We start from the raw sequence: 27,850 nt of genomic DNA, 5'->3' as shown, positions 1-27,850 counted from the left end.
TGGAAGTAAATATATTGTTCTAAACCATTTCAAAACGCTTTTTTCACAATTATTGCACGCTCATGTATGTAACAGACTTTTGTTGCTTTGTGGCATTCTAAGGTTTATAGAGAGAGAGGGAAGGAAACATATCTAATACACATCAACGTGACATGAGAAGTCCGGTGAAGAGGGCGAGATGTCCAGAGCAGATTAGGAGTCGAATATACAAGACTGACTGGAGGTTGGGCCTCCAGTGACCACCGATGCTTGAAATAACATTGCAATAAGATCGGGAAAGGCTGGACCACACATCACTGAGCCATCTGCCAGCTGAACTCCTTTAAAAATTAATAAAATTAATTAATAAAATATTATGTGATACACGATGGTCCAGTATTAATCTCATCGGATCGTGATTAAGTCGAAAACAAGGCTCATATCTCATATGAATTATGGATAACTTATAATAACATATAAAGTGCCATCCCACTGCGCAAACAAAACTATGCATTTTTTTTTTATCAGACTCACAGTAGCTTGGCGCATATAATTAGAAGTAATCGCGACACTGAGTGTCAATTGACTGGCTGTTTGTAAACAAAGAAAAGCCCGCAGCGTCAAATTACTGTATAGAAAATGCTTTACAATAAATATGCTAAAGAGTGGAAATAGGATTAAGGAAGATTTCTCGGGCCCCTAATACAATATAACTGACTCGCGAGGTTATTTCATTCCAATTTAATAAGCACTTATTCTCTTTCTCGGGAAATATTTACACTGTTACTATTGTTAGGCCTTGTCTGTTGTCCATCATTAACTGCACTGATGCATGTATAGCCGATAAAAGACATCTATAGCACAGACAATCTCATTTATAGAAGAGCAATCAAAACAAAGAGAGGTATGCAACAGACAGGCGTGTGTGTGAGAGTGTGTTTCTATCCACGAAAGTCATGTCACAGCGCGCACAGATCACAATGACTGAACATTTACTTTGACTGAACACAAGCGAACGGTTTAACATGAATGCTCTCATATAGTGATGATTAATGAGGCGGACAGAACAAGGGTGGGGTGGAGGAAATTGTAAAAACTGAATGCTACAATTAAAGATATTGAAAATAATATTGTAGTTGAATGAAAAGTAAAAGCCTATGCTAATTTAAAGCGTCTACGTTAAAACAACAAACGCTTGTCTAAAATCTACAGATCATAAATCACCCATTTTCAGGTGTACACATTCCTGATTCTCTCAGTGAAGAGCTCTCAATCTAACCCGGCCTAAATTATTCATTCTCAGCAACATGACGGTCTGGGGGTCCCAATACACATCTCAATAAACACTGTGAGCGGGGGGCCCACGGGAGCAATACAGAGCAGATCCAGAGAGGAACCCTTCAGTCGGCCTAAACACAGCCGAGGAAGCTGTTCCCTCTATTCACTAGAAGACTGCATAAAGGTAAGGCATTTTAATGCGCATTATCAGCAGAAAAATACAAACATGTCCTTGCATGAGGAAAAGAAAACGCCAAAAGTTTGCATTCATATGTAACTTGCGTTTTGTTGGCTACCCTGCACAGTGCAACAGTCTTGCTGTGCTCTATAGGTTATTTTATGTGCCGACACAAAATACGCTACTTGGACAACTTTCGTCGTTTCTCTTTGGGAAAATGTATTTTAAAATAGGCTATTTAATGACCAATTCCCTGACTCGGAATATTTCTTTGATCGCATCTTGAATTGTTTGTTATCTTAAATGGCACTGGCAGAGTTGTTAATCTGTTGATTTGGCATTATAATGTTGAAGCTGAAAGTAGCCTACGCTATGTTTAAATTTGAAATAATTTAACATAATTCCTACATTTTTTCTTTTGAAAATTACCGTAGGCCTAACTCTTCATCTCGTTGTCTTTTGGAATGTAGGCCATTCAAAAATATTTATAGCGGAACCAAACACCTTCTTCAGCGGCAGCTGTACCCAAATATTCCACCCGATAGACTAGTATTCTGTACGATAGACTTTGTATTTACTGACTACCGCCATTATAATGGGTAATTTTGTTATTCAAACAAAATGCAATGGTCTCTTATTTGCATTTTTGTGTTACAGCCTTTACAAAAAAAAAAAAAAAAAAGTTAAATAGCCTGCAATCTCTAAGTCAGTGGTAGGCCTATAGTTTTAAATGCATATTTCATATTGAGTTTGCAGTAGATATTTAGGGAAAACATTCTGCAGTATTTAATTTTGATATATATCTAACAGCTGCACCAAATAACACCAAAACTAATTTTAACTGCCTTCACAAATTTCGTTAAATCCCTCATACCTTCTGAAATCCGGCAAGGTGTAATAAGTCTCAATTTAAATTCTAATCTACAGTCGTAAGTGTGAATGGATGGAAAAACTGAAATGTTTACCTAATATTAGCAACAATTATTTTCCTTTTGAAAATTAAATAGCCATATTTAATATAACATGTTGGTGAAGCAAATGTTAAAATATCCGCATAGGCCTCGTAAAATCTGTTTAGAAAATTACAAACATGCCAATTTATGCACATATTAGGTTGTTGGATAGGGTAAATATGTTAAAATTTGCTCGTATTTTCAAAATGAGCCTGCATGTTTTGCCCAGATATTACTGGTCAACAAGCCAGTTTTTTTTATGTTCGCTGCCGTCGTCGCTGCATGAGTAGCCTAGTCTACATATTGATGAACTGAACTGCTATGTTGTAACCACCCCTTCTTGGCAAAAGCACAGACTGTCCAATCAGATTGAAGCGATTTAAGCGCAAGGTCAGAGTGAGATGACCTCGCACATTCTCACGCTTACATCGTTATCCACGAAAAAAAACACCGACTGACCTGCAACACATTCAGAATTTAAAAGAATACCACCATTTTTATATTTGCACATCAAGTAAGAAAATATTTACTTCATATTTATCTTTTTCCCACAATATTATATTGTAATATCCCATGACAAATCAGCATTATAACAATTACAAACTTATTTCCATAGAAGAAATAGAACAATGTTGGACAGGCCAGTTAATCAGCTGACATTTGGCTATTTTGAGATGATTATTGGCACCATCCAAAAACAGGTGTCCACATGGCTAATTAATGTAAAGGTTAAGTGTCAGTTCCAAAATCCACTGACAGCCATGTCATTCAATGAACTTTCCATTTCCTTTTCTCTCTTTTTTTTATTCCATAAAACATTTAAATTATAGGCCTATAACAGCATTATATCGGCTATTAGCCACCATGCTTTCTCTAGATACCAGTATTAGCACCAGCCATTGGAAACTCATACTGGTCAAGTAAAGCTACTCTCTTGCACAAGAATAACAAAGTTATTTAAGAGTAGGATGCCTCATTCAGTAGGTTCTAAAATGCATCTCTCTGTTGTCTATTAAATCATGCTAATGCATTTGGGGAAAATGTGCACAGGCCAGCTGGTACTGACCCAGAATGACTCTGTAGATCCTCCAGTCATTACATGTGCAGGACCCATGACTGAGCTGGAGGTTTTTTAAAGAGTGAGCAAACATAAGATGGGGTGAGCTTGAATTGTTGGAGAGAATGTATGTGAAGATTATGGGTGTGGTGGTGTGACTTCACATGTGTCACTGCCTTTAGTTAAAGGTATAGTTCACCCAAAAATGAAAAGTTTGTCATTTACTCACCCTATAATGTCATTTTATTTCTTCTGTGGTTCACAAAAGAAGGCAGTTTAAGGAAAGTTTCAGCTGTTATTGGACCCCACTGTCTTTCATTGTGTGAAGAGAGGAGAAAGACACAGAGAGAGATTTCAAAATACCTCCTTTTGTTTTCAGATGAATACAAACTCTCCAACAGGTTTGAAACAACATGAGGGTGGATAAATAACTCTTTTTTTTTTTGAGTGAACTACCCCTTTAAGCTCAGACCATTCTTTGAAAAAAAAATAAGTCATGATTATATGCTTTCTATAGGGCAACTATGTGTCTGTACCTGTGCCTCTTCTCTCTCATACGGTCTTTGTGCGCATATCTCTGTTCTTTTTGTGTCTGGAAAACGTGTTGGCATATTGCTAACATGCAGGACTATACCCTTTCATCTGATATGCTTGTGTTTCGTTGGTCAAAGTGTGCGTCTACCTTTCTTAGGATGTGCCAGAGCTTGTGTGTATCCGTGTGTATATCCTATCCTTTGACATGCTTGAGTGTTCTTTTCTGTGTATTCGGGTGTGTGTGTCTGACACAGCCCTGCCTTTGATGAGCTGAGTGTGACGCTGGGACGGCTTCTCTGGCCGCAGGCGTGTGCTAGTGTGGGAGCGTGTGAACGATCAGACATGGAGTAAACTTCCATGACTCAGACACTTCCTGCTTTCTCAACTTATATTAAAAAGAAACATCTTAAATGTTTTGACTCGAAAATCGATTAGGAATTCCACACAGCGAGTACCGAGAAATCACAGATGCACGGATGTGTGTGGAATTAACAAAGATAGTATCAGTGAAGAGGCCCAACCGCAACATTTCTCTATTGTTTTGAAGTGGGAAGCGAGTAACGGAGAACCGATGATGTAATGCAATGCTTAAATAAATCCTATAAGCTGTCCAGACTGCGAGAAGCTTTTAATTTTGGATGCAGAGAGATACAAAATATTTTCCCAAAATAACAGCTGTGATTGTGTTCCAGTAATATTGTGAGGATGTAAAGCATGTTGATATGTGCAAAAGTCTGAAAATAAATGTAAGCAATAGCCACCAATAAAACAACAAAAGTCTGAAAATAAATGTAAGAAATAGAAAAAATTTTAAAAAGAATTAAATGTTGATAAAAAAAAAAAAAAGTAATTCTGTTAAGAAATAGCCACCGATAAAACAACACTGATGAGCTTAACGCAAAAGATAACCAAGTTTGTGGTTAATAAAAACATGAAAAAAGCTAAATATTATAATAAAAATATAAATAAAAAAGCTAAAGCTTTAAAATAACAGAAAAAAAAAAACTTGAAACAAATAATGCTAATCTTTAAAATAACACATTAGGACAAATTACACAAATCAATATCTAAGAAATGGCAATATCTAAGAATGAGATCGAGAAAGAGAGAGAGAGAGAGAGAGAGAGAGAGAGAGAGGGAGAGAGAGGGAGGGAGAGAGAGAGAGAGAAAAAAAATTAATAACCGAAAACCTGTTGGTCGTTTTCTCGTAAACAATTCAAAAGGAACTAGTTATGTTAGGAAGCACACACCCTAAATTAGATCAGAGCTCCACACAGGCCCAGAAGATACACTCTTCCCTATTGTTCTGTCAATTCTGCACTTGCTATGCAAACTTTTGAAAAGCAGCTGCATACACATAAAAAAGTTGACAAGTAATGTATAAGACCTGCAACCGGTGTTAAATTGTGTGTGTGCCTGCAGTGCCTAAAGAATTAAGTGAAAGGTAAGAAGAGAATGAATGACAGCTTTGTGAAGCTCAGTGTTAACAGTAACAAAAAACTCCAACTCTCTCAACCTCATCACCTTTCACAAAAATGACATCATCATTCGCTTAAAGGGGTGGTTCACTGTTTTTTTTTCTAGGCTTGATTGTATTTATTGGGTGCAGTCTAACATGTTAATGCTTCATTAAAATTATTATTTTTCACACAATTTACCTTTATTCAACACAGCTCTGTCCCTTCTCTGAGAAAATCGCTGATCATTTCCTGCTTTTGTGAAGCCCTGCCCCTCAGAAATAGGCGATGGGCTCTGATTGGTTAGCTAGCCCAGTGTGTGGTGATTGGCTAAACCGCCTCTAGTGCGCGTCTAAATGACACGTTTAGCTGTATACGCATAAATTTTGTATGGTATAGGCATTTCGTCCACACGGATCCAGATCATCCGGTGTTTGGGAGAGTGAAACAGATATGTTTTGAAACCGGGCCCCAGAGTGAATCAATCTCAAAACGCCACCCTTGCGTTTTCAAGTGGACAGCGAATCCGTATATTTTCTGAAACGATGACGTCATCAGCCAACAACTCGCCCCTAGTCGGACACCGCTATGTCAGGTAACAGCAAAAAAACATGAAAAAACATGGAACAATTGTCTTTTTATTAACTAACATTAACAAAGATTAATAAATGTATTGTTCCATGTTTGTTTGTATACAACGCACAAGGTTTATGCGCATAGTCCAAGTCTTCTTCTCCACTTTTAGTGTATCTCTGTGGCAGAATTACAGCGCCATACTACATACTGGTCTGGCATATATACTGCATCATTTTGTGTCGGTTTTGTGGTTACGTGTGGACGCAGATATTTCTTGAGACGAGGGGGAAAAAGGATAGGGAAAGCTCTGGCTTTGTGGGCGGGGTTTATCTGAGTTTGTTACGTCATGAACCTGGGAAGTAACTTGTTGTAGTCTCTACCAGACCTACTGCTGGAATTTTTTTAGAAGATGTTTTTTCTTTTTGTTTTGATTTTTGATTTTTGTATTTTTGGTTTTTTTTTTTATTCTAAAAGAGCAACAGTACACACGAACTAACGTAAAAAAAGTGAAGTCGCAATCAACCACCCCTTTCAGCCTTAACACATCAAAGGTGAAAAGGTCAAGAGCATTAAGCCTAGAGCAAGACAACCATATCAACACTGTTATTACACAACATACTGACTAGGTGCTTAAAAAATACTATGTCAACCGCATGAGAAAATATTCAATATGGCAGTTATTATAAACAAATCACGCTCTGCAGAACTTAAAGCAGCAAGCTCAGATGCACAATGTTCTGCGAACCTGGAAGATGTTAATGCATACGCTGCAGCCTTCATCTGACGTTTTAATCTTTCATAAGGGGAGACATGTTTGAACCTGCAGGCTGCCTAATAAACCAGTGAAAGCAATCTGCTGCAATTCTTTTTCAAACATCCCCCTCATTACGTGCCACAGTTTGTGCTCCAAAATCCTGCTAATCTCAGTGAAAAGATGACGTGAGCTGATCGACATTAATGGATCTGTAGATGCAGAAGTGCAATACGCATACAGGGCAGAGAGTTTAGTAGTGAAGCAGATTATTTTGTGTCCGTCAATCAGCTCTGCCTCACAGTGTCTCTGTGGCTTGATTAGCTGGAGTATACAGCTTTTTAACTGACTTTCCAACTTCTTACTGCAGCAGGTGCAGTGTTTCCTTTGAGATGACATAAGGCGGGCTGCTGTGACCTGCTGTGATTTCATTACGGATTTTGCTGGAAAATCTGCTTATAAAGAAACAATACTAGCTATCAATGCCAGTCTGATTTAACAAGAGGATGTGAATGTAATGGTGTAAAACTCCACCACACCTAACCAAAACCTAAATGCCTGAAGCATAATTTCAAACGTTTGTAATACAAGTGTTACACACCCTCACGCCCAACAGGGGGCAGTACAACTAATAAAATTAAAAGTACAGACCCATACTTGAGAGCATTCAACCACTTCATGTCAAACATACCTATCCTTATTTAAGAAACAAAGAAATTTTTAACAAAGGTAATACTCATTAACATTATAATAGGCCTAGTCCTTTGCATCCTAACCGCACCCAGTTCCTCAGGATGTGTACACAATTTGTTCAAGCAGTCACAACTGCTTTCTGTAAAGCACATGGTGATAATTGGCGAACGAGTTGTTTTTAAGAGCAATGAACCAACATAAAAAAAAAAAAAATGTAGATCACTGCATAAAAAATGTAAACAGTAATCATTGGTAATATGGTTATTTACACATTAATAGGTGCATCAAGATCAGTATATAATGCAGATAAAATAGTAATATTATTATTATTCATTTATTTAAAAATATGTTTCAGTTTGGACATTTTTTATTCAAAAACAAATTCCATCACAGAACAGATGTTTCAGTACGTGACCACTAGATGGTGCAACATTAAGTAGGAAGAAGACAAAAGTGTGTTGTACAAATGAATTGTGCACAATAATAACAAAATAAGATAAACAGGTTTTGCCTAAAAAATGTAAAGTATAACATTAATTTCAAAATAATAATAATTTACTAAGTTCCAAATTTGTTGTGATGCTCTATCATACCATATCAGAGACATTAGGCCCAACACTTTATTATATTAAATTTATATTATATTATATTGTACTGTACATTATATTAAATATTAATATTGGACCATGATTGCTAATTTAAAGGTTGAAAGTTCACATTCAGACAGGTGACTTGTGAACCACAGAATGTGTCATATCAGCACATTACTATGCTTCATAGCTGCACATTGCATCTCTGAAATAATCACACCATAATTCAATATCTCTGCCTTTACTGTAGTAAATGCATCTGTTAAATGACAAGTAACCATTAATCTTTACAGAACAACTTAGATGATTAACACACACAACACAGTATACAACAGCACTGGCTCAATATCAAACAAGCTCTTTTTCAACTACCTACAGGATCTGACATGTTTAATCTGAGAATGACAAATGAGGATTGGATATGTCTGTTGTTTTTTTTGTTTTTTTTTAAGGGGAAAAAAACTCCACAGTCAACCATGATTTGGCTCCATGGACGGTATGAGAAAATGAACTGAGCAATTTTTACATCAAACATATCAGCCTGAACTTTATACTTTTCTGATAGAAATCACTTTCTGTTTACATCATACCAATACGTTTAAAATCTTTCACCAGACCAGTGTTATTTGATCAGTTTGGACTTTTAGTTTTACTCTAATTATACATCACCGATCATTATACCTTCATTCTTCATGAGAGCAAAAACACAAATGACAAAAGTAAAGGTATAATAGCAGCACTTTTTGACAGATAAATTGATATCACAATAGAAATATGACATCTGATAATACCCAATATAATACATCTGGATACCTGTAATTTACTAACTTCCTCTCTCCACTATGACTCACATTCTCTCGCTTAGTCACACCCTCTGACTATCCTAAAAGCATTTTTAATGCACATTTTTATTTTGCGATTTCCCTCCAAGTCTGTTTGCTGAACTTGCTATCAAGCTTCTTCACCTGTATAGAGCACATGATATTCCTAGTTTTGCAACATCAACAATGAACTGAATCATTATTGAACTGACTGGAGTTGAATAACGACACTTGTCTTCAGAAGAGCTGCTTATTATCACTGAAATGAACTTTAGTTATTGAACTGAACTAAACCAACATATAACTGACTGGATCTGAATAATGGCACTATTGTCTTTGCCTTGCTTCATAGCAGAATTTGTATTTGCCTTATTTTTGAAGTTTGCATCATGTATTCTGAGTGAGCTGCTTTGAAACACTATCTGTTGTATAAAGGTGACTTGACTTAGCTGAATCAATTGTGTTCCCTAGAATCAATACAACTACTGTCCCCAGAGCTGAAATAAGCTCATAGTTGCTGGAGCTCCTTAGAGGGGCCTTAAGGAAGTAAATGAAGGACAGGTAGGAGCTGTTGACTAAGACACTGGAGCATGTGAATTCATATGGGGAAAATTACGAATCCACAGCAGTAATGGCATCAGAGATAAAGGGCCTGTGTACTGTTTCACTGTGCACAGTAACTATTTGTTGTGGTGTATTTCTCAAAAAAAAAAAAAAGTTGTGAATATCTCTATCCTCCCTTGTTATTGTGTTGCTATGATATTTACAATAACTGGAGATTATCAGCAATTAAATGTGTAATTTAACCTTACTGATTTGGGTGACACACCTCTGGATGGTATATGCCACGCCCATATGCATATCCAAGAAACCAGTTAATTTCTGTGGATTTTCTTCCAAGCCACAGCAGACAAAGAAATCACCTCCAGGTGTTGGCTCAACTGAAGCATAATTATGTTTTTTGGCAAAAAGAACAAGCATCCGACAACATCAGATATTGTTTTGTGAATGATAATCTGGGGGTGGAGGGGGGGAGGGTTAAAATTAAATAGATAAAAGTTACTGTAAAGACATTTATAATGTTAGATTTTGTTTCAAATTAATGCTGTTCTTTTGAACTTTGTTCCTCGAAGGATACTATTTTTTAAATATTTTTACACTATTTGTTTAACTAACAGGTTTTCTTTAAAAATAGAAATAAACATCTAAGTATATATTTTTATTTATATATTACTTATATATGTGACCCTGGACCACAAAACCATAAGTTGCACAAGTATTTTTGTAGCAATAGCCAATATGGGTCCAAATGATCAATTTTACTTTTATGCCAAAAATCGCAAAGGATATTTATTAATTTTACTTTTGTGCAAAAAATCGCCATTAGGCCACGACTTCCCTACCGTAAATATATCGAAACTTAGTAATATGCATTGCTAAGAACTTAATTTGGACAACTTTAAAAGGCGATTTTCTGAATGGGCTATTTTGATTTTTTGGCACCCACAGATTCCAGATTTTCAAAAATCTCAGCCAAATATTGTCCTATCCTAACAACCCACAGGCCTACATCATTGGAACTCTTATCTAAGCTATTCAACATTCAGATGATGTATAAATCTATTTTTTTTTTTTTTTTAAATACCCTTATGAGGAGTTTTGTGGTTCAGGGTCACATATTAAATATTTTAATGGTGCTACATTAGTTAGTTGTCAAACATAATAGGAGGTAACACATTTTAAATCATAAATTAAATGTTAGAGAAAATATAAGAACTGCCCTAAGAGTCTGTTAGAAACCCCTGCGGATGATGGATGGGTTTCGGTCAGTTGTTAATCTGCTGATTTATTTTCACAAATAAAGACTGCCCAGTCTGAACATCGACCGAAAACGCTGAAAAACGCATCGTTTATGAATGTATGCCAAAGGTCACCGCAGTCTGGGATGACGACAGCTCAGGAGGATGCATCAGGTCTGCGGCATTAGGACCGCGCGCTGCGCTCCTCTTCCTCAGAAGAGAGGAGGGCGTATGCCGCCGGCACGGGCTGAGAGTCAAATAGGCTGACATTCGAGAACAACTCAACGGTGTGCTGGGGGTGGCAAGAGCGATGCGAGGGCAAGGCTGGAGCTGAGCCTGCGAGACAAAGCTAGGAAATCTTCCAAACTGAGCTCATTTAGTCGCCAAAGAAAGCCTAACGTTCTACAGTAAGCGTTTAAAGGACGAGAGACCATGTCGGTGCTGGCTTTGCAAGAATACGAATTCGAGAGGCAATTCAATGAAGATGAAGCCATTCGATGGATGCAGGAGAACTGGTACAGTAGCTCTGATGCATGATAAATAAGATGGTCCATAATAATCAATCACAGCTATGATGCCGACAAAGCCGTTCATCAGATAGCGTGTTCACTTGTTTTGCACTGACTGGCTAGCATATTAAACATCTGAACAATGCAGTAAGCCGAACGCTTAAAAACCTTGAAAGTCACTGGCAGGTAGCATCCAGACCACGATGCACAGTGTGAATCCCCCCCTCGAGACTCAACGATGTTGTTTCAGCATTGCGTTCTATTTAATAACACAAATGATCTACAAGTCATGAGCGGTGCAATATTTGAAGATCGCTGCACTCTGACTTAATCAGATTCAAAGCCTATTCAAGGTGATGCTCTGCTTATGTCCCTCGTGACATATGGAACTTTCATCATCCTCCACGATTCCGCACGGCTTCTTTATTTTTATCTTTATTCGAAAAAAAAACAAACAGATTTTTTCATAAACAAAACTGAACGTGTTTCAAAGCGGTGTATCCAGGCTTAAATTGCGCTTGCCCAAAGTAGCGATGTCCGATTCGGGAAAGATTCGTTCTTTTAGAGTCGGATCTTTTCAATAAATCGGTTGAACCGATTCACAAAGCTGGTTTAAAAAGCTTTGCTCACGAATCGGACTGATTTTTTAGTATATTTTTTGTAAATCGGTTGAACCGATTCACAAAGCTGGTTTAAAAAGCTTTGCTCACTGACTTGGGTGAATTGTTTGACTAATAGGACGACAAGGTACAGCAAGCAGATGCTCACGAATCGGACTGTGTGTTACTTGATTTTGTGACAGTTACACACACACACATCAGACATTTAGCATAAAGGCTCTTATTAATAAAACATAGGCCCAATTAAAAACGTAATACAGTAATATATAAACACGGATAGCCTACGTTTTTATTGAAACGTTAGAGTAGGGTAGGCTACGCCGGTTTGTTAGGGACTACTTGGTGACAATCACGCCATGACGTAAAATATTCATTTTGAACCGTTTTTTTTAATGAATCGTTCAAAAGAACCGATTCGCGGGAATGAGTCGGACTTCCCCATCACTAGCTTAAATCCTAGCCTAGCCCACAATCTCTGTAGCAAAAATGTGAACGCCATAAAACAGGTAATCAAATGGAATCAGAGACATGCAAGCAAGGCGTTATTACATTTGCTGCATATGAAGACTGTGTATGGCCTTTATAAAAATCTATCTATACATAGCTAAGTGCATGTGCATTATTCTGTAGTTAATGGCAGAAATCATCGCTGGTTTTGTGCATTTGCCATGTTTTCCTGCTTGGAAACTGTAGCGCTAGTTTAAAGTATCTGACACATGGTAACGTCAACACGATTACTCGCTACGGATCAATTTCACGCTTTTGTAATTATGTAGCGCGTTTGGAGACAGAAGTGAGGCTGGTGTAGAATGCATAGCAACTAGCCAATGGGATGCGGTTGTTGATGTCTGCTGACACAAATTTGACCAATCACGTTTCGTCTTCATTGGCTGACTTCTCGGGGTTGCTTGCATCACATCTATCATCTTGTGTCCTCCCGTGAGGAGAAACATCTACTGTCTTGAACGTACCGTATGTTTGAGGTTTAATAATTCAGTTTTGTTGATAAGGCTGTTTCAGCCTGTTTTTGAACACTTATGAGTGTCTTTTGCTTGTGTATTTAACTGTTTACAACACTGAAATCCAGATTTAAAGGCATAGTTAACCCAAACACTGCAAATCTTTATTAGTCATTATTTACACTCAAATCATTTTCCATACACTTTCCAACACTTATCACCTTCCATGGAACATCAAAAATGATTTCAGGCAGACTGACAAATTCAGTCACCATTCACTTTCATTAAATGGAAAAGAAAAAAAAATTGCAGTGATAATGAATAACTGTCATTCTGCCTGGCCCCTCCTTTTGTTTTCTACAGAATAAAGTCATAACAATATAAGAGTAGTAAATGATGACAACTTTTCCATTTTTTAGTGAACTATCACTGTAAGACAAAACAAAATAAAAAATAGCCCTTTTGCTTCCCTTGCAGGCATTTGTAATAACATGTAAAGTACATAAATTGTTTATTCTGTATTACATTATGTATTTTAACAGTGTTATTCAATGAAACCATATAATTATTAATTAGCCAGTCATTATTGCCTCATTGTTTTTATATAATGCATTTTAAGTCATTTTAAAGGCTACTGTTGGCTACTGCTTAAGTCTGTTTATATAGGCCTAACCAATATATATATATATATTGTTTTTATATAATGCATTTTAAGTCATTTTAAAGGCTACATTACTATAATATATTCCTTGGGCCTAACAATTATTTGTATATTATTATTTGATGTTTCATTGTAATTTTTTATTTGATGTTACTATGGCTTGGTTAATTCTTGTTTTTTTGTTGTTACACGAACCATGATTTGGCAAATTTTCATGAGGGAACATGGAAACTCAGAAAGAATATTAGATGCGTTGGTGGTGGTGAAATTATTACCGACATTAAAACACGTTATTAACGTCAACAGCCAAAAACGTTTCACAGGATTATAAATGTATCTGAAAGTGATGCACAAGCTTAGTTTTCATCTTTTTTTTTTCTATTTTTTCTCGCACCGGAGCAATTTTTCTTCTATTTTTTTTTTTTTTTTTGTCGCACCGGTTGAGTTGCCCATTTTTCCAGTAACAGAAGCTGCTGAGATGCCTCAGCAGGGTTGTGTGTTATATATTGTCTGCGATAATATCTTAATTGTTGTTTTAACGATGGCAGAAAATTTATTTATTTTATATCACTTAATATAGTTAATCAATTTCACACGAAGAGAGATTACAAATGTTATATCAAGTTTTTACAACAGCTCAATAAACAGGAAGTTTATTAAGAAACATATTACCATTTTTTGCTCCATTTCGCTAACAAAAATGATTCCAAACACAGCCACAGCACTGATTTTTGCCTCTGAGCAACATGATGGTGTTTTGTTCCTGAATGAATCAACCGTTTAAATGATTCGTTTTAATCGTACGGAGCCCCACATATGACATGCAAGAAAAAATTAATAAATTGTGCGCACAATTTACTAATTAATTCCCTCGATGTAGCTACTAAAATGTGCACACGATTACTATTTTGCACAATTTACAATTTTGTTCCCTCCATTTATAAATTGTGCGCACAATTTACTAATTTGCTAAATTTAATTTTAACAGTAAATCTTGATTTGCCAAAAATAAAATTTGGTAAATTTTCATTAATTAAAAGATAAATTAAATTAATGTTTTATGCCTTCATTGATAACCAGAAAATTTAAATACACAACATGAATTTAATTTATTATGGTTTTTGATTAATAAAATACAATTCAACTATAAAAAAAGGAGTCCAGAAAAATTAAAATGGAATTTTTTTTAGAAAAAATAAATAAAATGGATTTCACAGGGCCCTATGATAGATGATAGATATATATGATAGAGCAGCATGCATGAGCATAGTGGTGCTTTGTGTACAGCCGTTACTGGGGAAACCGCTGTTTCTACTGCTTCAAAAGTGCCTCCTGCTGGCAGAGAATCAATTTGCATTTTCAATAAGCCCATCTCCAGCAACATGTTTTTGTTGTTACTCACTCTTTTTTTCTGCAGCACTTTTCATATTCTTTATCCTGGCTGAAGCACTTTTGTTTCAATCTATAAGAACAATCAGCCCATGTTATAGTTTAAAGTTAAAGATATTAATATTAATAAGGTGAGTCCGAGAGTCTTTGTTTATTTGATGGTGATTTCACATTTCTTGTTTGTGTGAAGGCTAAATACAAATAAATTTTGTTTTTTTTTGTTATCTTGTTGTTTTTTAATTTGATTCATCTCGTAGCTACAACTGTTTTTTTTTCTTCTTCTAAATGAGTTTAATGCTTTTGTCTTTATATGCACTTCCTACTGGTGTAACTGAATATGTAATTATCCAATCTACAAAATGCATGCCCTCCCTTTGTAATGTAATTTAAAATCCTGTATATTTCTATAGTATCTTGTAGAAGCTCCATAAAGATCAGTGTGTTAAAATCTTAGATATCTAACAACCAAAGTCTTTGCCAATGGTCATTCAGCTGAGTGAGGGGATGAACAAAGGGGTTAAATACCAATTAGCTGTACCGTTACTCAGCATTTTTAAGACTATATAGATCATCCTGGTAATTCACATTGCCTCCTTTGCATTCAAGGCTAATGCATAAAAACTAAACATTTGCTTGAAAAGCATTTTTCACAACCCCTCCCTGTCCTCATTTAAAAAGCAACTGCGAGCGCATGTCTCTGCTTTAATAATCCCACGTTCTGCTCTGTGATGAATGACTGCAACACCACAGGATCCTTTCGTACATCTTCCTGATGATTAGGAAAACAGAATGTCAGCTTTGATAAACAATTCTTGAATTATTTATACTAGGCAAGCACAGGTGCTTCAACACAGACTACAGAGTTTCCAGATCTTTTAAATGAATAAATAAGAGTAAATATACAACTATATTGAGTATATGAATAAATTGTTGCAATACTCATGAAAATATGTTTTAAAAAATTTCACTATATATTCATCACATATTCAGCACATGTAGCAATAATTGTGTGTACATGTACGTGTTATGTAAAACATGACTTTACTAAAAATTAGTTCACTAATATTTGACAGTGCTGAGTCATACCTGCTAGACAGACAGCCATATTGGCATATGTTCTCGCCATTTTAAATAAATAAATACATTAATTAGAAATGTACATTTTTCATTTATATTATCTGTTAAAATAAGAATAAATTTTATTATCAAGTTATCAGTTAATAGGTTTCAATGGTTATATAGAATACAGAACGGAAACTTGCATATTTTATTTTACTTTTTTTTATGTGGGTTGCTAATATTTGTTTTTTGATTGGCAAAACAATTCTCAGTGAAGATCAATAAGACAGAGCTGCCATAGCTTATGCAATGTGCTACGTTTGACCAGAGAGAATTAGCCTCCGGTTGTGAAGACAGCCATGGTTCATCTCTAATCTGGGTGTATTTTTATCCTCTATCCTCACTATACTACACTGCCCAAAAGTTTCTTTAATGAGCTCTCATTGTAAGAGTCTGTCTCTCAAAATAAAGACACAAGTAGACAGGAGGCACAGAAATATTGTGGATAAATAAAAGTGGACTGATTTCCACACAGACTGCCAGGTTTACACAATAGAGACACATAGTAGAGTTTCCTGGCACCACAAATCGTTGTCCCTGCAATAAATGTTACTCAATACAATCTTATGAATCCAGACAGTCACTTTACTACACCACGCCACTGGCCTTGAGAGATTATATTTATAAATAAGATTTGCTTTTCCTGCATCTTTCAACTGACACGTCTAAAAGGTCTTAAAAGCCTTTAAAGAAAAAAAAAAACTTAAAGCCTTTGCCACCTACCACAACCAGAGGCACTTGACAAAAAATTTATTTCAAAATTTGACCTCTGAAAGAGCAGTCACCTTGTTTCTATTTTCCATGTGAGTTGCCCCAAAGAAGAGATTGCATTTGATGTTTGGAGAGGGTGGTAGAGAAAAACAAATACCTCTGGCTAAAGCCCTTCCCACATGTCACAAATTATAACATCAGCCATCAGTTTGTTTAGACTTAGCCATGTAATCGCACTCAGATCTTAAATGCAACAGCAATCAGAAGTGTTAGCCAGAAACTGTTTAGCTAGAAAAAGAATCATTTAAATATACTGTCACGGCCAGCTCGTTCCCAACTGTCACATAAAGAGGTTCACACATACAAACGAATTGTTTGACTTGAAAGATTATTTATTCAATATAAAATAACCTGTTTCAGAAATATAACACAATGTCTAGGGATTTAAATAAACAAAAGAAAATAATCCATTGGGCAAGAAATGTTGACAAATAATAACCAACAAGTGGGAGCAAATGACTCCTCGGAAGAACTGGGTTCTCCCATAGGAAGTACTGTTGGGCAGTTCAGCCAAACATTTATACTCTCCACCCATGAGTTATCCAATTAACACTGACATCACATGACAATAATGATGATGATGATGGTTATCCTGCCACCATCAGGTAAAGAAGGGAAAGACAGGGTCATAACATATACATATATATTTTTCAGCTAAATGTAGTAAAATTAAAAAAATAAAATAAAAGAAAAATAAAAGAAAATTGTGAAAATGTACTCTTCGGTACATTGTCAGTACAGTTGTTTTCAGTCCATTCAAGATGTAGATGAGGTTGTTTCTTCATCGAACAGATTTGGAGAAATTTATCATTACATCACTTGCTCATCATTGGATCCTCTGCAGTGAATGGGTGCCGTCAGAATGAGAGTCTAAACATCACAATAACCCATGCTACTCCAGTCCATTAGTTAACATCTTGTGAAGTTTAAAGCTGCATGTAAGAAACAATCTTTATAGTGTTTTAAATTTGAACTGTTCCTTCTGGCTAAAAGACCAGTCCATAAGCATTTCCAAATAACGCTTCCTCCAGTGAAAAAAGTCCATCCCTTGTTGTCTTCCCACACCAAAATCCACCAACATGTTTGTTTAGAACTGTTTTCACTTGTAAACGGTGATTGATCAGTGGATATTTCTCTCCTGATTCAAACAAGTCGACTTTTTCATTGGAGAAAACAATATTATGAATAGAGAGCTTGTATTTTAGCCAGAATTATGGCTAAAATTATTATAAATTATTATTATAAACATGCAGCTTCTCGCTTTACAAGCAGTTAATTGATGGTCAGTAGTGTGGACTTTAGTCGTGTGGATTAATTGTGAATTATTATGATGTTTTTATCAGCTGTTTGGACTCTCATTCTGACGGCACCCATTCACTGCAGAGGATCCATTGGTGAACAAGTGAGGTAATGCTAAATTTCTCCAATTCTGTTTCGATGAAGAAACAAACTCATCTACATATTGGAAGGCACAAGGGTGAGTAAATTCTCAGCATATTTTCATTAATGGCAGAACTATTCCTTTAACATGGAATTAAAAAAGGATTGCTTTTGCATGTTCACGTCAAGGTTTTGCTCTGACAGAAACCCTTTTCTGTGCTTGTTCAGTTAATTCTACCATCCTGCACTTTTCCAACATTGTGCTGCGTTCGGTTAAATATCACTGAATCTAGCAGAACAGATCCTGCTACCGTCATTAGTCTAAAACTGCGATTAGGCTGCAAAATCCATTTATTTAGCATCTCTTTGGGAAGCACTTCTAGCCTAAATGGCTTTGGCCAGATGTGAGCCCTTGCAAGTAGCTTCACCATCAGTCTTTGTCCACTACAGGTTTAATGCTGTCAGCTGGGGAAAAAAAATGAGAGCATAGACAAAAACGCAGATGAAGAAGTCAAGGACTTGATGGTCTTGCAATACATAGACCTACTTATTGAAAGTTGATGACGCAGGACCTGAATCTGTAAGGTTTATATAAAATATTTGTTGCTTTTCTGTCTTACTGCCTTTTTCTGGATCATTTTTGTTGCATTATACGAAAGCTCTGGTAGCTCTGTGCTTTATTGACATAGTAACAAGGCCAGATGGGAATATTCTCTTGCATCGCCATTGGATGGTCAGTACATTGGATGGTATAAGACAGGGCTTTACTGCATCTGAGTGGCGTATTCTACTTACTGAATCACTCCTCTAGCAGGATATTTGAAATTCTCCCCAAAACATGTCTCCAGATAAGGCGCTAATGAAAAGGGAGCGATGCTGCTTTGTCATTCACTGCAGCACAGCTCAAAAACCCATCTGAACATCAAGCTTTTTAAAATTATTTACCTTGCATGTTCCAAACTGGCAGTTTCTTCTCTTCTTTTCTGCATCTAGGGGTGGTCAATTTATTGAATATGGAAAATATATTTAAGATTATTTTGTTTTATTGAATACGGAAAATATATTTAAGATTATTTTGTTGTGGTTAAAATAATTGTCTATATTTCTTGATTATATAAAAATAAATAAAAATACCCAGCCCTAGCTGCGTCAAACATTTGGTTCTGGCATGATACATAATGACATACAAACACACAGAAGTTGGATTACCATTAGCAGCATCTTGCTGCCAGCTGTTTTCTCAAGTACAAGCTTCCTGCTAGCTGGCACTGTGAAGAAAATGTGTCTGTTAGTGAAAGCAATCACACCCAGTGCATTTAACTGATTTGTAACCAGAAACAAGAGTTCAGTCATCCAATAACACTGATAAATTGGTCCAATAAAATATGTGAATACTGCTGCAGCCTCCCTTTGTACACAAAGAACAATGCAATGACAAGTCAAGGTTCAAGTGGGGGCTGTATGCACAGAATGGACTCACTGTTCTGAGCAGAGTGAGGTCAGTGTTTCTCACATCCAGTAGGCAGAAAAATAAAAATGATGCTTAGCGTTCTTTCAAAACCTACACCCTACTCTTCTTCACACAAAGCCTATAGAGGTCATGTATAACAAAACAACGACCCAAACAAATAGCTAAATATAAAGAGATACTTAGCACTACTTCTACTGCATGAATTTTTGATTTAAGTCTATGTATTATTTGAATTCTGTTGAATAGAGGAATTGTCTAAGACTTTACCCATATGCAAATAGGGTAATTAAAACCCAGAAGAACCTCTGGGGCTCCTCGTTCACCGGTTTGACTGTAGTTCTTGGAAAGAGAGAACACATCATACTGGAAATGATACTGGCAGGGAGAGACATGCCCCAGTTTTGGCTCATAATGACAGCTGGATGTTGGACTGGCAAAGCTCCCATCTGGTTGACTTCTTCAATTTACCGAAAAAAAAATTGCTGTCATTATTAATTAAAGTTTTTGTTTGAATAAGGATGTGAAACACTTCAATTCACTTTATTTAAAGCCCTGATTTTGGCCGAACTCTGACAGCATCAATTGGGTATTATTACATATAGACTATATAATGAATCATTTGTTTTGTTTGATAATGTTTACTTGATTATATGTTAAAATGTAGTACCTAAAAATAACTGTGATTTTGTTTTTGCTTGTTAATTTATTAATACATTCCACTGTTTTATTTGTTATAGTTTAATTCGTGAACATGGTATCAAAATGAGTAGAACCATGAAATTTCTCTCATGTTGGTGTACTGAATTATTGTTATTACTATTTTGACATTGTGACAATGTTAGGTTTTAAATATTAGTACCCTTGAGCATAATTGTGTCATTATGTGTTTAATAGACATACTTTATGCAGTGATTTCCAAATGGTTTCTCAGGAAACCAGAATGAACTCTTTCAATTCCGATCAGAATGCCCTCAAAATTGAATTAGACTGCACGTTGAATATTTCCAGCTATCAGATAAATGCAATACAGCGCTGCCAGATATTATGAGATCCTAAAAGCATCACAAGCTGTCAAAATAAGCCCAATAAGCTGTTTGTGATGAAAAGCTCCAACAACAGTTTATTTCATTTTGGCAACAGATAAGTGATAAATATAAGATTTAAGAAACAATGGCGTATTTATGTAATGTTTGATGCATTTGGACAAAGCTGCTAAACCAAATGGATTTCATTCTGAGGTGTATATATCTAAAAATCTTTACGCATCCTTTTTTTTTTTTTTTTTTTTAACAGAGTACACACTATAAACCAATATGCACATTTTTAAGACCGGAATTGCGAGCTGGAAAAAGCTCTGGCTTTGCTGGTGCTTTTCTAACCGCTACATAACTGCAGTATAATATAGTCAGAATAGTCACTGGACCAGTTTGCAGGTGGTTGTTTCACCGCATGCAAAGTCTGCAAATTTGACTCTGTTGTAAGGGGGATGCGTGTTTCCATACAAAACATGGCATAAATCAGGAAAATGAAAATGCTGTGCTTGCTTTTCTGTTAGAATAGAATACGGATTAAAAAAAGACATTTAAAGTGTTACAAAATATTTTTATTTAAAATAAAATTTGCCCTTTTGAACCTTCTATTCATCAAAGAATCTTGAAAAATATATCAGTGTTTCCACAAAAATATTAATATTAATGTTTAAAACAGGAAATGATTCTTGAGCAGCAGATTTTTTTATATATTAAAAAAAATAATGATGTAGTCTAACTTGGAATATGCTTCAAATTGAAACCTCAGTCACTTATATAAAATTGTAAATTCAACAAAATGACTAAAAATATGCTGTGAGCAGATGGTCACGCTAAAGGTTGACGTGAACTTTTCTTTGGACTTTATTAATGTTTTTGCCATCTCATTCCTTACAGGAAGAAGTCTTTCCTCTTCTCTGCACTCTACGCTGCCTGCATACTTGGTGGGCGGCATGTAATGAAACAAAGGGAGAAGTTTGAATTGAGGAAACCTTTAGTACTCTGGTCTTTAACACTTGCAGCCTTCAGGTAAATATGTCTATAGGTAAATGGGTCATAGATCATGCATGCAAATGTTTAAGGGTGTGTCTATGGGTGTTACATGTAGGGCTGTGACAGTATGGGATTTTTTCTTACCGTGGTGAAGAAGCAACAAATCACGTGGTTTGGCGATTTATCACACATCCCTGAGAAGAATGCCCTGAGTCAAACTTGCCTGACGTGGGCTTCATAGCAGTAAACTGACCATTTTCCAGTCCAAGTTGAATGTCCTTCAAGGACAGCACATCCATACTTTGAAATTTTCCATCCTTACTCTGCTGTCACTCATCAACAACCTGCCTGTTCTGAGTGCCGAATATTTACCACCGGTTAGCCTGCTCTGAGGACCGTTATGCACATGCTGCGTGCATAGACCCCGCAAATAAAATACATGACGCAGAAAGAACTGATCCATGTGTACAGTGCATGCATAACAATCCCGAGGGCAGGTTGTATCGGTGGTTGATATAAGAGTGAGTAAAGCACAGATATGCTGTTCTTAAAGGACGTCGGTAATGGGATATTGTTAGACCACCCACTCGCGTTCAAATTACACCAGAATCACAGACTGCGATCATTTTTTTGGGGGGAATTTAATCCCACGTCGCAAGAAATCTGATCATGTCCCACCGTTACTGAATCAATGCAGACCTCTAGCTTCCTCCTGCAAATACCTTGCAAAAAAAGTGCAGTTAACACCGTGGTCGGCATCTCTTTTCCGCGGTAATGCGGTTATCGTCACAGCCCTAGTTACATGCATCTATCAATTTGCCTACAGCACCTGTTAATGCTAAAACATATTTGCTTACTTAACACATTGCAGTGCTATAAGTGATGGAAATTAAAATGTAACATGTAAATTAACAATATGTAAAGTAATAACCCTTGCAGGCCATTATTCATAGAGGTAGGCCTATTTCTGAAGCTTTTACGGCGCATTAAATCAGATGTGATAATGCAATGGCAGTGCAAGATAAAACCAGTTTGCTAACCGATTATAGTTTAAAATACTTAAAGGTGGGGTAAGTGATTTCTGGTAGTCAATGTTGATATTTCAAATCACCAAAACAAACACGCCCCTATTTTGATAGCTTCGCCCCACACATACGTATGCAACCCAGGCAACAATTATGGCGGAATGTGTTTTATTACTATCTGCTGTATTAAACATATCTTACTTTTCGTACACACTTTGGGAGCTGACGCTTGAAATAGACCGTGGAGGAAGTTTAGACGCTCTAGGCTTATATGGTGTGGAAATGAATGTGTCTTTATCATAGATGAAGGAAACGACAATACGATTGCAGATGAACAAACAAGTGAACATGACACACGAGCATAATCAAGCAAAAGCCAGCATATATTAATTCTGTGAAACAAAGCAAAACCAACGTTACTCACCTATCAAGAAGAAACAAAGCAACCTCGCCATCCGATCACAGGCCTTCCCGCTCCTTGAGTTCTCTCCAGCGCTGGAAGGCCCCTTACTGCTGATTTGCTACAAGTTTGGTACTCGGCCCGACTCGGTTTTCTAAAGCGTTTTTGAAAAGAAAAGAAAAAAACACACACACCACCTTTAAATCAGTCAGAATGAAAAGACACTTCACATTTCTGTGATGTGCACTTTGTATTTAAAGTGATGCCGTTTTGCACATTACAATACACTGTAGTGAATACTGTGCATTTATAAATTGTTTCATGTTTTAGCAGATTAATGGTGTGCATTATAGCCAGAAAAACAAGCCACTTCCTCGTTCCAAGTTACATCATAAAGACCTGCATATATGGTACATAAGAGACCTGCATATATAATTTCATTTTGAGCTTGCACCTTAACATATCATCTAACTTAACGATATAACATATCTCACTCTTTTATGTGTGGAGATAAGCACTATAGTGACTGTAGAAAGGTGGTGAGACAGAATCTCACTCTTCTATGTGTGGAGATAAGCACTATAGTGACTGTAGTCTGTATCACCACCTTTCTACTTGGAACTTAGTGGTTTGTAACTGCCCAGCCACACAATGTAAAGTGTCAATAAATAAGCACACCAAAAAAAAAAGAAAGCATCGTTAGCCTTTGTAGTAATGCTATGAGTCCTAATAGTTAAATAAAGCATATACCACTTTGTATCTGATTTAAAGTGTCTCTTTTTGTTTTGTTGCACATCCTTCTTTAGTATATTTGGTGCCATCAGAACTGGAGGCTACATGATGAACATCTTGATGACCAAAGGCCTAAAGCAGTCAGTGTGCGATCAGAGTTTCTATAACGGACCAGTCAGCAAGTTCTGGGCCTATGCTTTTGTCCTCAGCAAGGCACCTGAACTAGGTGAGATTATATGTCTATAAGTCCAATTTTATTTCAGTTTCATAGATTAAGAATTAAGCTAATTTATATATTTGTTTGCAAGTAGAAATGCAAAATATATTGGTATCGTACCTCTCAATATTTTTTTCTTACAAAATTTGTCAATTTTTTTTGAATATTTAATTTTGCTATTTTTTCCAACTACGAGTTTATCATTAAAAATGTCATAATACTGCTACATGAAGTCTTTACAAAATCTCAAAATGAACATACATTTTTCATACTGCATACATAAAATTATGATGCCTATTCACTTGCAGCATTTAAAGTGATGCATTTTTAGTTCATTTTTATATCTGCCACAAAATTTGTTATTGGTTATAACTTTAAAGAATTTTATTACCAGTACATGCATACATTTTTTTTTATAAAGGTATAAATACCACAAAACTAGTATCATCAACCTGAAAACATGAAACTGCTATCAAATTTCTGCATCACAGCACAGGCACAGTGTTATATACAGTATAGCATATAAAATGAAAAAAATCTAATTTTCATGTTCTTTACTCCCGACAAGCATACTTAAAGATGAGCACTCCAAGTCATATTGTACACTCATAATATACATGCAGATACAAATTTACACCTACTTCTTGTATAAAAGCATGTGATCTCTTAAAATTAATATGTAGACCATTTTTTTAGGAATGCTTTATCTATATTATCTATTATTTGTATTTGTTTTTTTTCTCTATTTTGGTAATGTGGGTAATTAAAACAACTGTTTATGTTTATATATGACCACTGGAAAGTATAAACAGTTGTAACCACATTACCCAAATCCTCAACTCCATTTAAAACAACTGTAATCCTTTAACACAGAAAAAAATCCAGTTCGGTTGAATACGTTCTGCCTCTTCTATGTAGCTTGCTCCAGTGACAAAGCACTACTGAAAAGCCTAGTGTTCATCTGCATGAATATAATTGGTTGTGAAAGCATAACAGAATTTGTTAGCATGAACCCTGCAGCATAACCCCAAGTCTAGAAATCTAGGATAGTGGATCTATTTTCCGCCTGCCTGGTCCTATTGTGTTTGTCATGTCCTGCCGGTTAGTAGGCTACCAGGCCTATTGTAGCGACAAAAAGACAACACTGAGACAACATGAGGACCCTCCTAGGCACAGGCCAAGCATAAAGGGTCATGATGTCCTGTTCACTAATATACAGCAGGAGACATAGCAACATACATAGACTTTTAACCAGCTGTTTTTGCCCTCTCATATTAATTTATGGACAATTTAAAGTGAACAAGTTAATTTTAAATAATATTTTTATTACTGTTACTTAGGATGCATTAAAAGTGACATTGAAGACTTTAATAATGTTACAAAAGATTTCTATTCTGTTTTGTTTTTTAGGATTTATTGACTTTATTCAGTAATTGTGTTTCCATCATAGTTTATGCATGTTTCCTTATCTAATACAAATAAATAAATGATCTGTCTTAATAGAATGCATACATTTTTATGCACATTTTAAGAATGCTCATCTTGCTGTTTCTATCCTGCATTTTTTCAATGCTACACAACATCATTAGCTGGGCTAGTGGGGCTTCACTAACAGTTGTTTACTTACAACAACAGTAATAACTTATATTGAAGCTTAAAAACTTTAAATGTCTACACTGTTTGACCTTGTTACATTTAGCCAAATAAATCTAGTTTTGTCTCCTGACTGCATTGGTCAACCTTGCCCTGATTAGATATTCAAATATTCAAGGTCTAGAACATGCAAGTTTAACTTCATACCTTAATCTTTACTCACTAAATCAATAGTACAATAATTTCACATTTTTTTTAAAACCTAAAGAAAAACAAGATAGCATATCAAGAATGTCGAGACAGCCATAGCAACCAGCGTTTATTCACCAAACAATTACGAAATCTTTTACTCTCTCTATTCTCTACCTACATCTCTCTCACAATCAGTCTCTTGCTCTTATCCTTCCAGGAGACACACTATTCATCGTCTTACGGAAGCAAAAGCTGATTTTCCTGCACTGGTATCATCACATCACAGTTTTGCTCTACTCCTGGTACTCCTACAAGGACATGGTGGCTGGCGGGGGCTGGTTCATGACCATGAACTATCTAGTGCATGCCGTAATGTATTCTTACTATGCTCTTCGGGCCGCCGGCTTCAAAATCTCTCGCAAGTTCGCCATGTTCATCACCTTGACACAGATCACCCAGATGGTGATGGGCTGTGTGGTCAACTACCTGGTGTATTCGTGGATGCAGCAAGGCCAAGAGTGCCCATCCCATGTGCAGAACATTGTGTGGTCGTCCCTCATGTACCTCAGCTACTTTGTGCTCTTCTGCCAGTTCTTCTTCGAAGCCTACATCACCAAGACCAAATCCAACGCAGCAAAGAAAAGCCAATAAATCAAGAAAATGATTTTAAAAAATTAAATCAAGGAGAGGTGGGGAAAACTAAATGGACCAATGATTGGTAGTGGATGGTTGAGTCTTTACAGTTGGGGCTTATGAACTTGCAGAAGAAAGAAGCAAAGACCATGAGGGGCTACTATCAAAGCTTGTGCATACTGTACTACTAACGTATAGAGATAAACCTCCCCGCCACTAGGGAAGCTCTATTGAGCTGTACTGAGAAATCATTACGATTATATCAGTTGAACAAAAAAAAAAAATATGTGTCTTTATGTAATGTTTATGTGCCCAATACAATTCTCTGTATTAAAAAAAAAAAAAAAAAAAAAAAAAAAAGTGTATAGATTTAAAAAAAGGGATGCAAAATAATTTAAACCAGAATTAAGAAGTCATCAAAATGGAATGGGATAATTTGAAAAAGGAACTTACAGTATATGGATAAAATTAATATTTGTGTGGTTATGTCTAAACATTAAATGTTACCGTTATTTTTATTGATTAGATAGATTGTGTACGGTACTTTTGTACGAAAGCCATGTCAATGGAAGACTGGTAAATGTTGAGCTAAAAAATGCCACAGTGTGTTCTGTGTTCAGCATCGCAGCACCAAAATTCTCTCAGGTCTTAGAGTTTTCCATTTGATGTTCATATCATTTTAGAAAAAAAAGAAAACTAAACAAAAAGGCAAAATAGACAAAGTAGTCAAATAGGCCTGAAATGTTAATGCCACTGGATTACTCATACACAAGCAACCACACAAGTAAACTACAAAAAAAATTACAAAATAAATGAAAGGGGACAATAAGACCAATCAAGGCCATTTTGAGAGGACACTGGGGCCAAATGATCATTAAAACACCGGAGGCCCTTGTGGAGTATGAATCATCAGACCTCTCTGAATCTGCATTTGTTCTGACCTCTGAAAGGCCTGGTCTTCTTCTCATGGCTTAAGGTCATCATTATCACAATCCATTCCAAAGGACAACGACACAGAGAGTCTAGCCCTGCCTAAAGGATCATGAAGTCAAGCATACTTAAACATAAAGTCTATATCACTGTAACAAATCAGAATAATCTCTGTCACTGAATGGTGTCCATTGTGCTCTTGTGCATTTGCACTGTCTACATGTAAAGCATCTATAGACGATTTTAACAAAGAGCCAAGAGTGCTGAAATAATCACGTGTCTGTGTTTTTTCATTCGATTTCTCCTTGTTTACCCTGGTAGGACTGTGTGAGAGATACTTTCTGGTACATATTTTGCTCTCGACTCTGCAGGAAGGAGATCTGAACTGTCACTCTTGCTGTGAACAGGCTCAGCAACATGCCAGATGGGAGCACTACTGCCTCAGTCACAATGACATAAGACATAAGTTCAGACTGCCCTGGTTTCTAAAGCCATACTAAGCAGCATGTTATGTGTGTCTACTGGGTTGGAGCAGTAAAAGAGTGACAGAAATTATGCCAAC

The 27,850-nt window shown here is 36.2% G+C and overlaps 1 protein-coding gene across 1 annotated transcript; it reads left to right on the top strand.

The window, feature by feature from the left end:
• The first annotated feature begins 10,860 nt into the window (after nucleotides 1–10,860).
• Nucleotides 10,861–27,560, top strand: elovl6 (ELOVL fatty acid elongase 6). Its single transcript, XM_019102448.2, has 4 exons — nucleotides 10,861–11,181; nucleotides 21,471–21,602; nucleotides 23,798–23,949; nucleotides 25,943–27,560. Exons 1-4 carry the CDS (start codon nucleotides 11,099–11,101, stop codon nucleotides 26,374–26,376), a joined length of 801 nt encoding a protein of 266 aa, XP_018957993.1. The 5' UTR covers nucleotides 10,861–11,098; the 3' UTR covers nucleotides 26,377–27,560.
• The last annotated feature ends 290 nt before the right edge of the window (nucleotides 27,561–27,850 follow it).

This window comes from Cyprinus carpio, chromosome B14, assembly GCF_018340385.1.
Source record: "Cyprinus carpio isolate SPL01 chromosome B14, ASM1834038v1, whole genome shotgun sequence".
In the NCBI taxonomy this organism is placed as follows: Eukaryota; Metazoa; Chordata; class Actinopteri; order Cypriniformes; family Cyprinidae; genus Cyprinus; species Cyprinus carpio.
Note: the sequence above shows the minus strand (reverse complement) of the source record. Positions and strands in the feature narration are given on the sequence as shown.

Bases quoted from the DNA above. Each gene is read 5' to 3' on its own strand.
- elovl6 (XM_019102448.2), top strand. From the start codon at position 11,099: ATGTCGGTGCTGGCTTTGCAAGAATACGAATTCGAGAGGCAATTCAAT. The intron at 11,182-21,470 runs GTACAGTAGCTC...CATTCCTTACAG, and splicing joins CGATGGATGCAGGAGAACTG to GAAGAAGTCTTTCCTCTTCT. The intron at 23,950-25,942 runs GTGAGATTATAT...TTATCCTTCCAG, and splicing joins CAGCAAGGCACCTGAACTAG to GAGACACACTATTCATCGTC.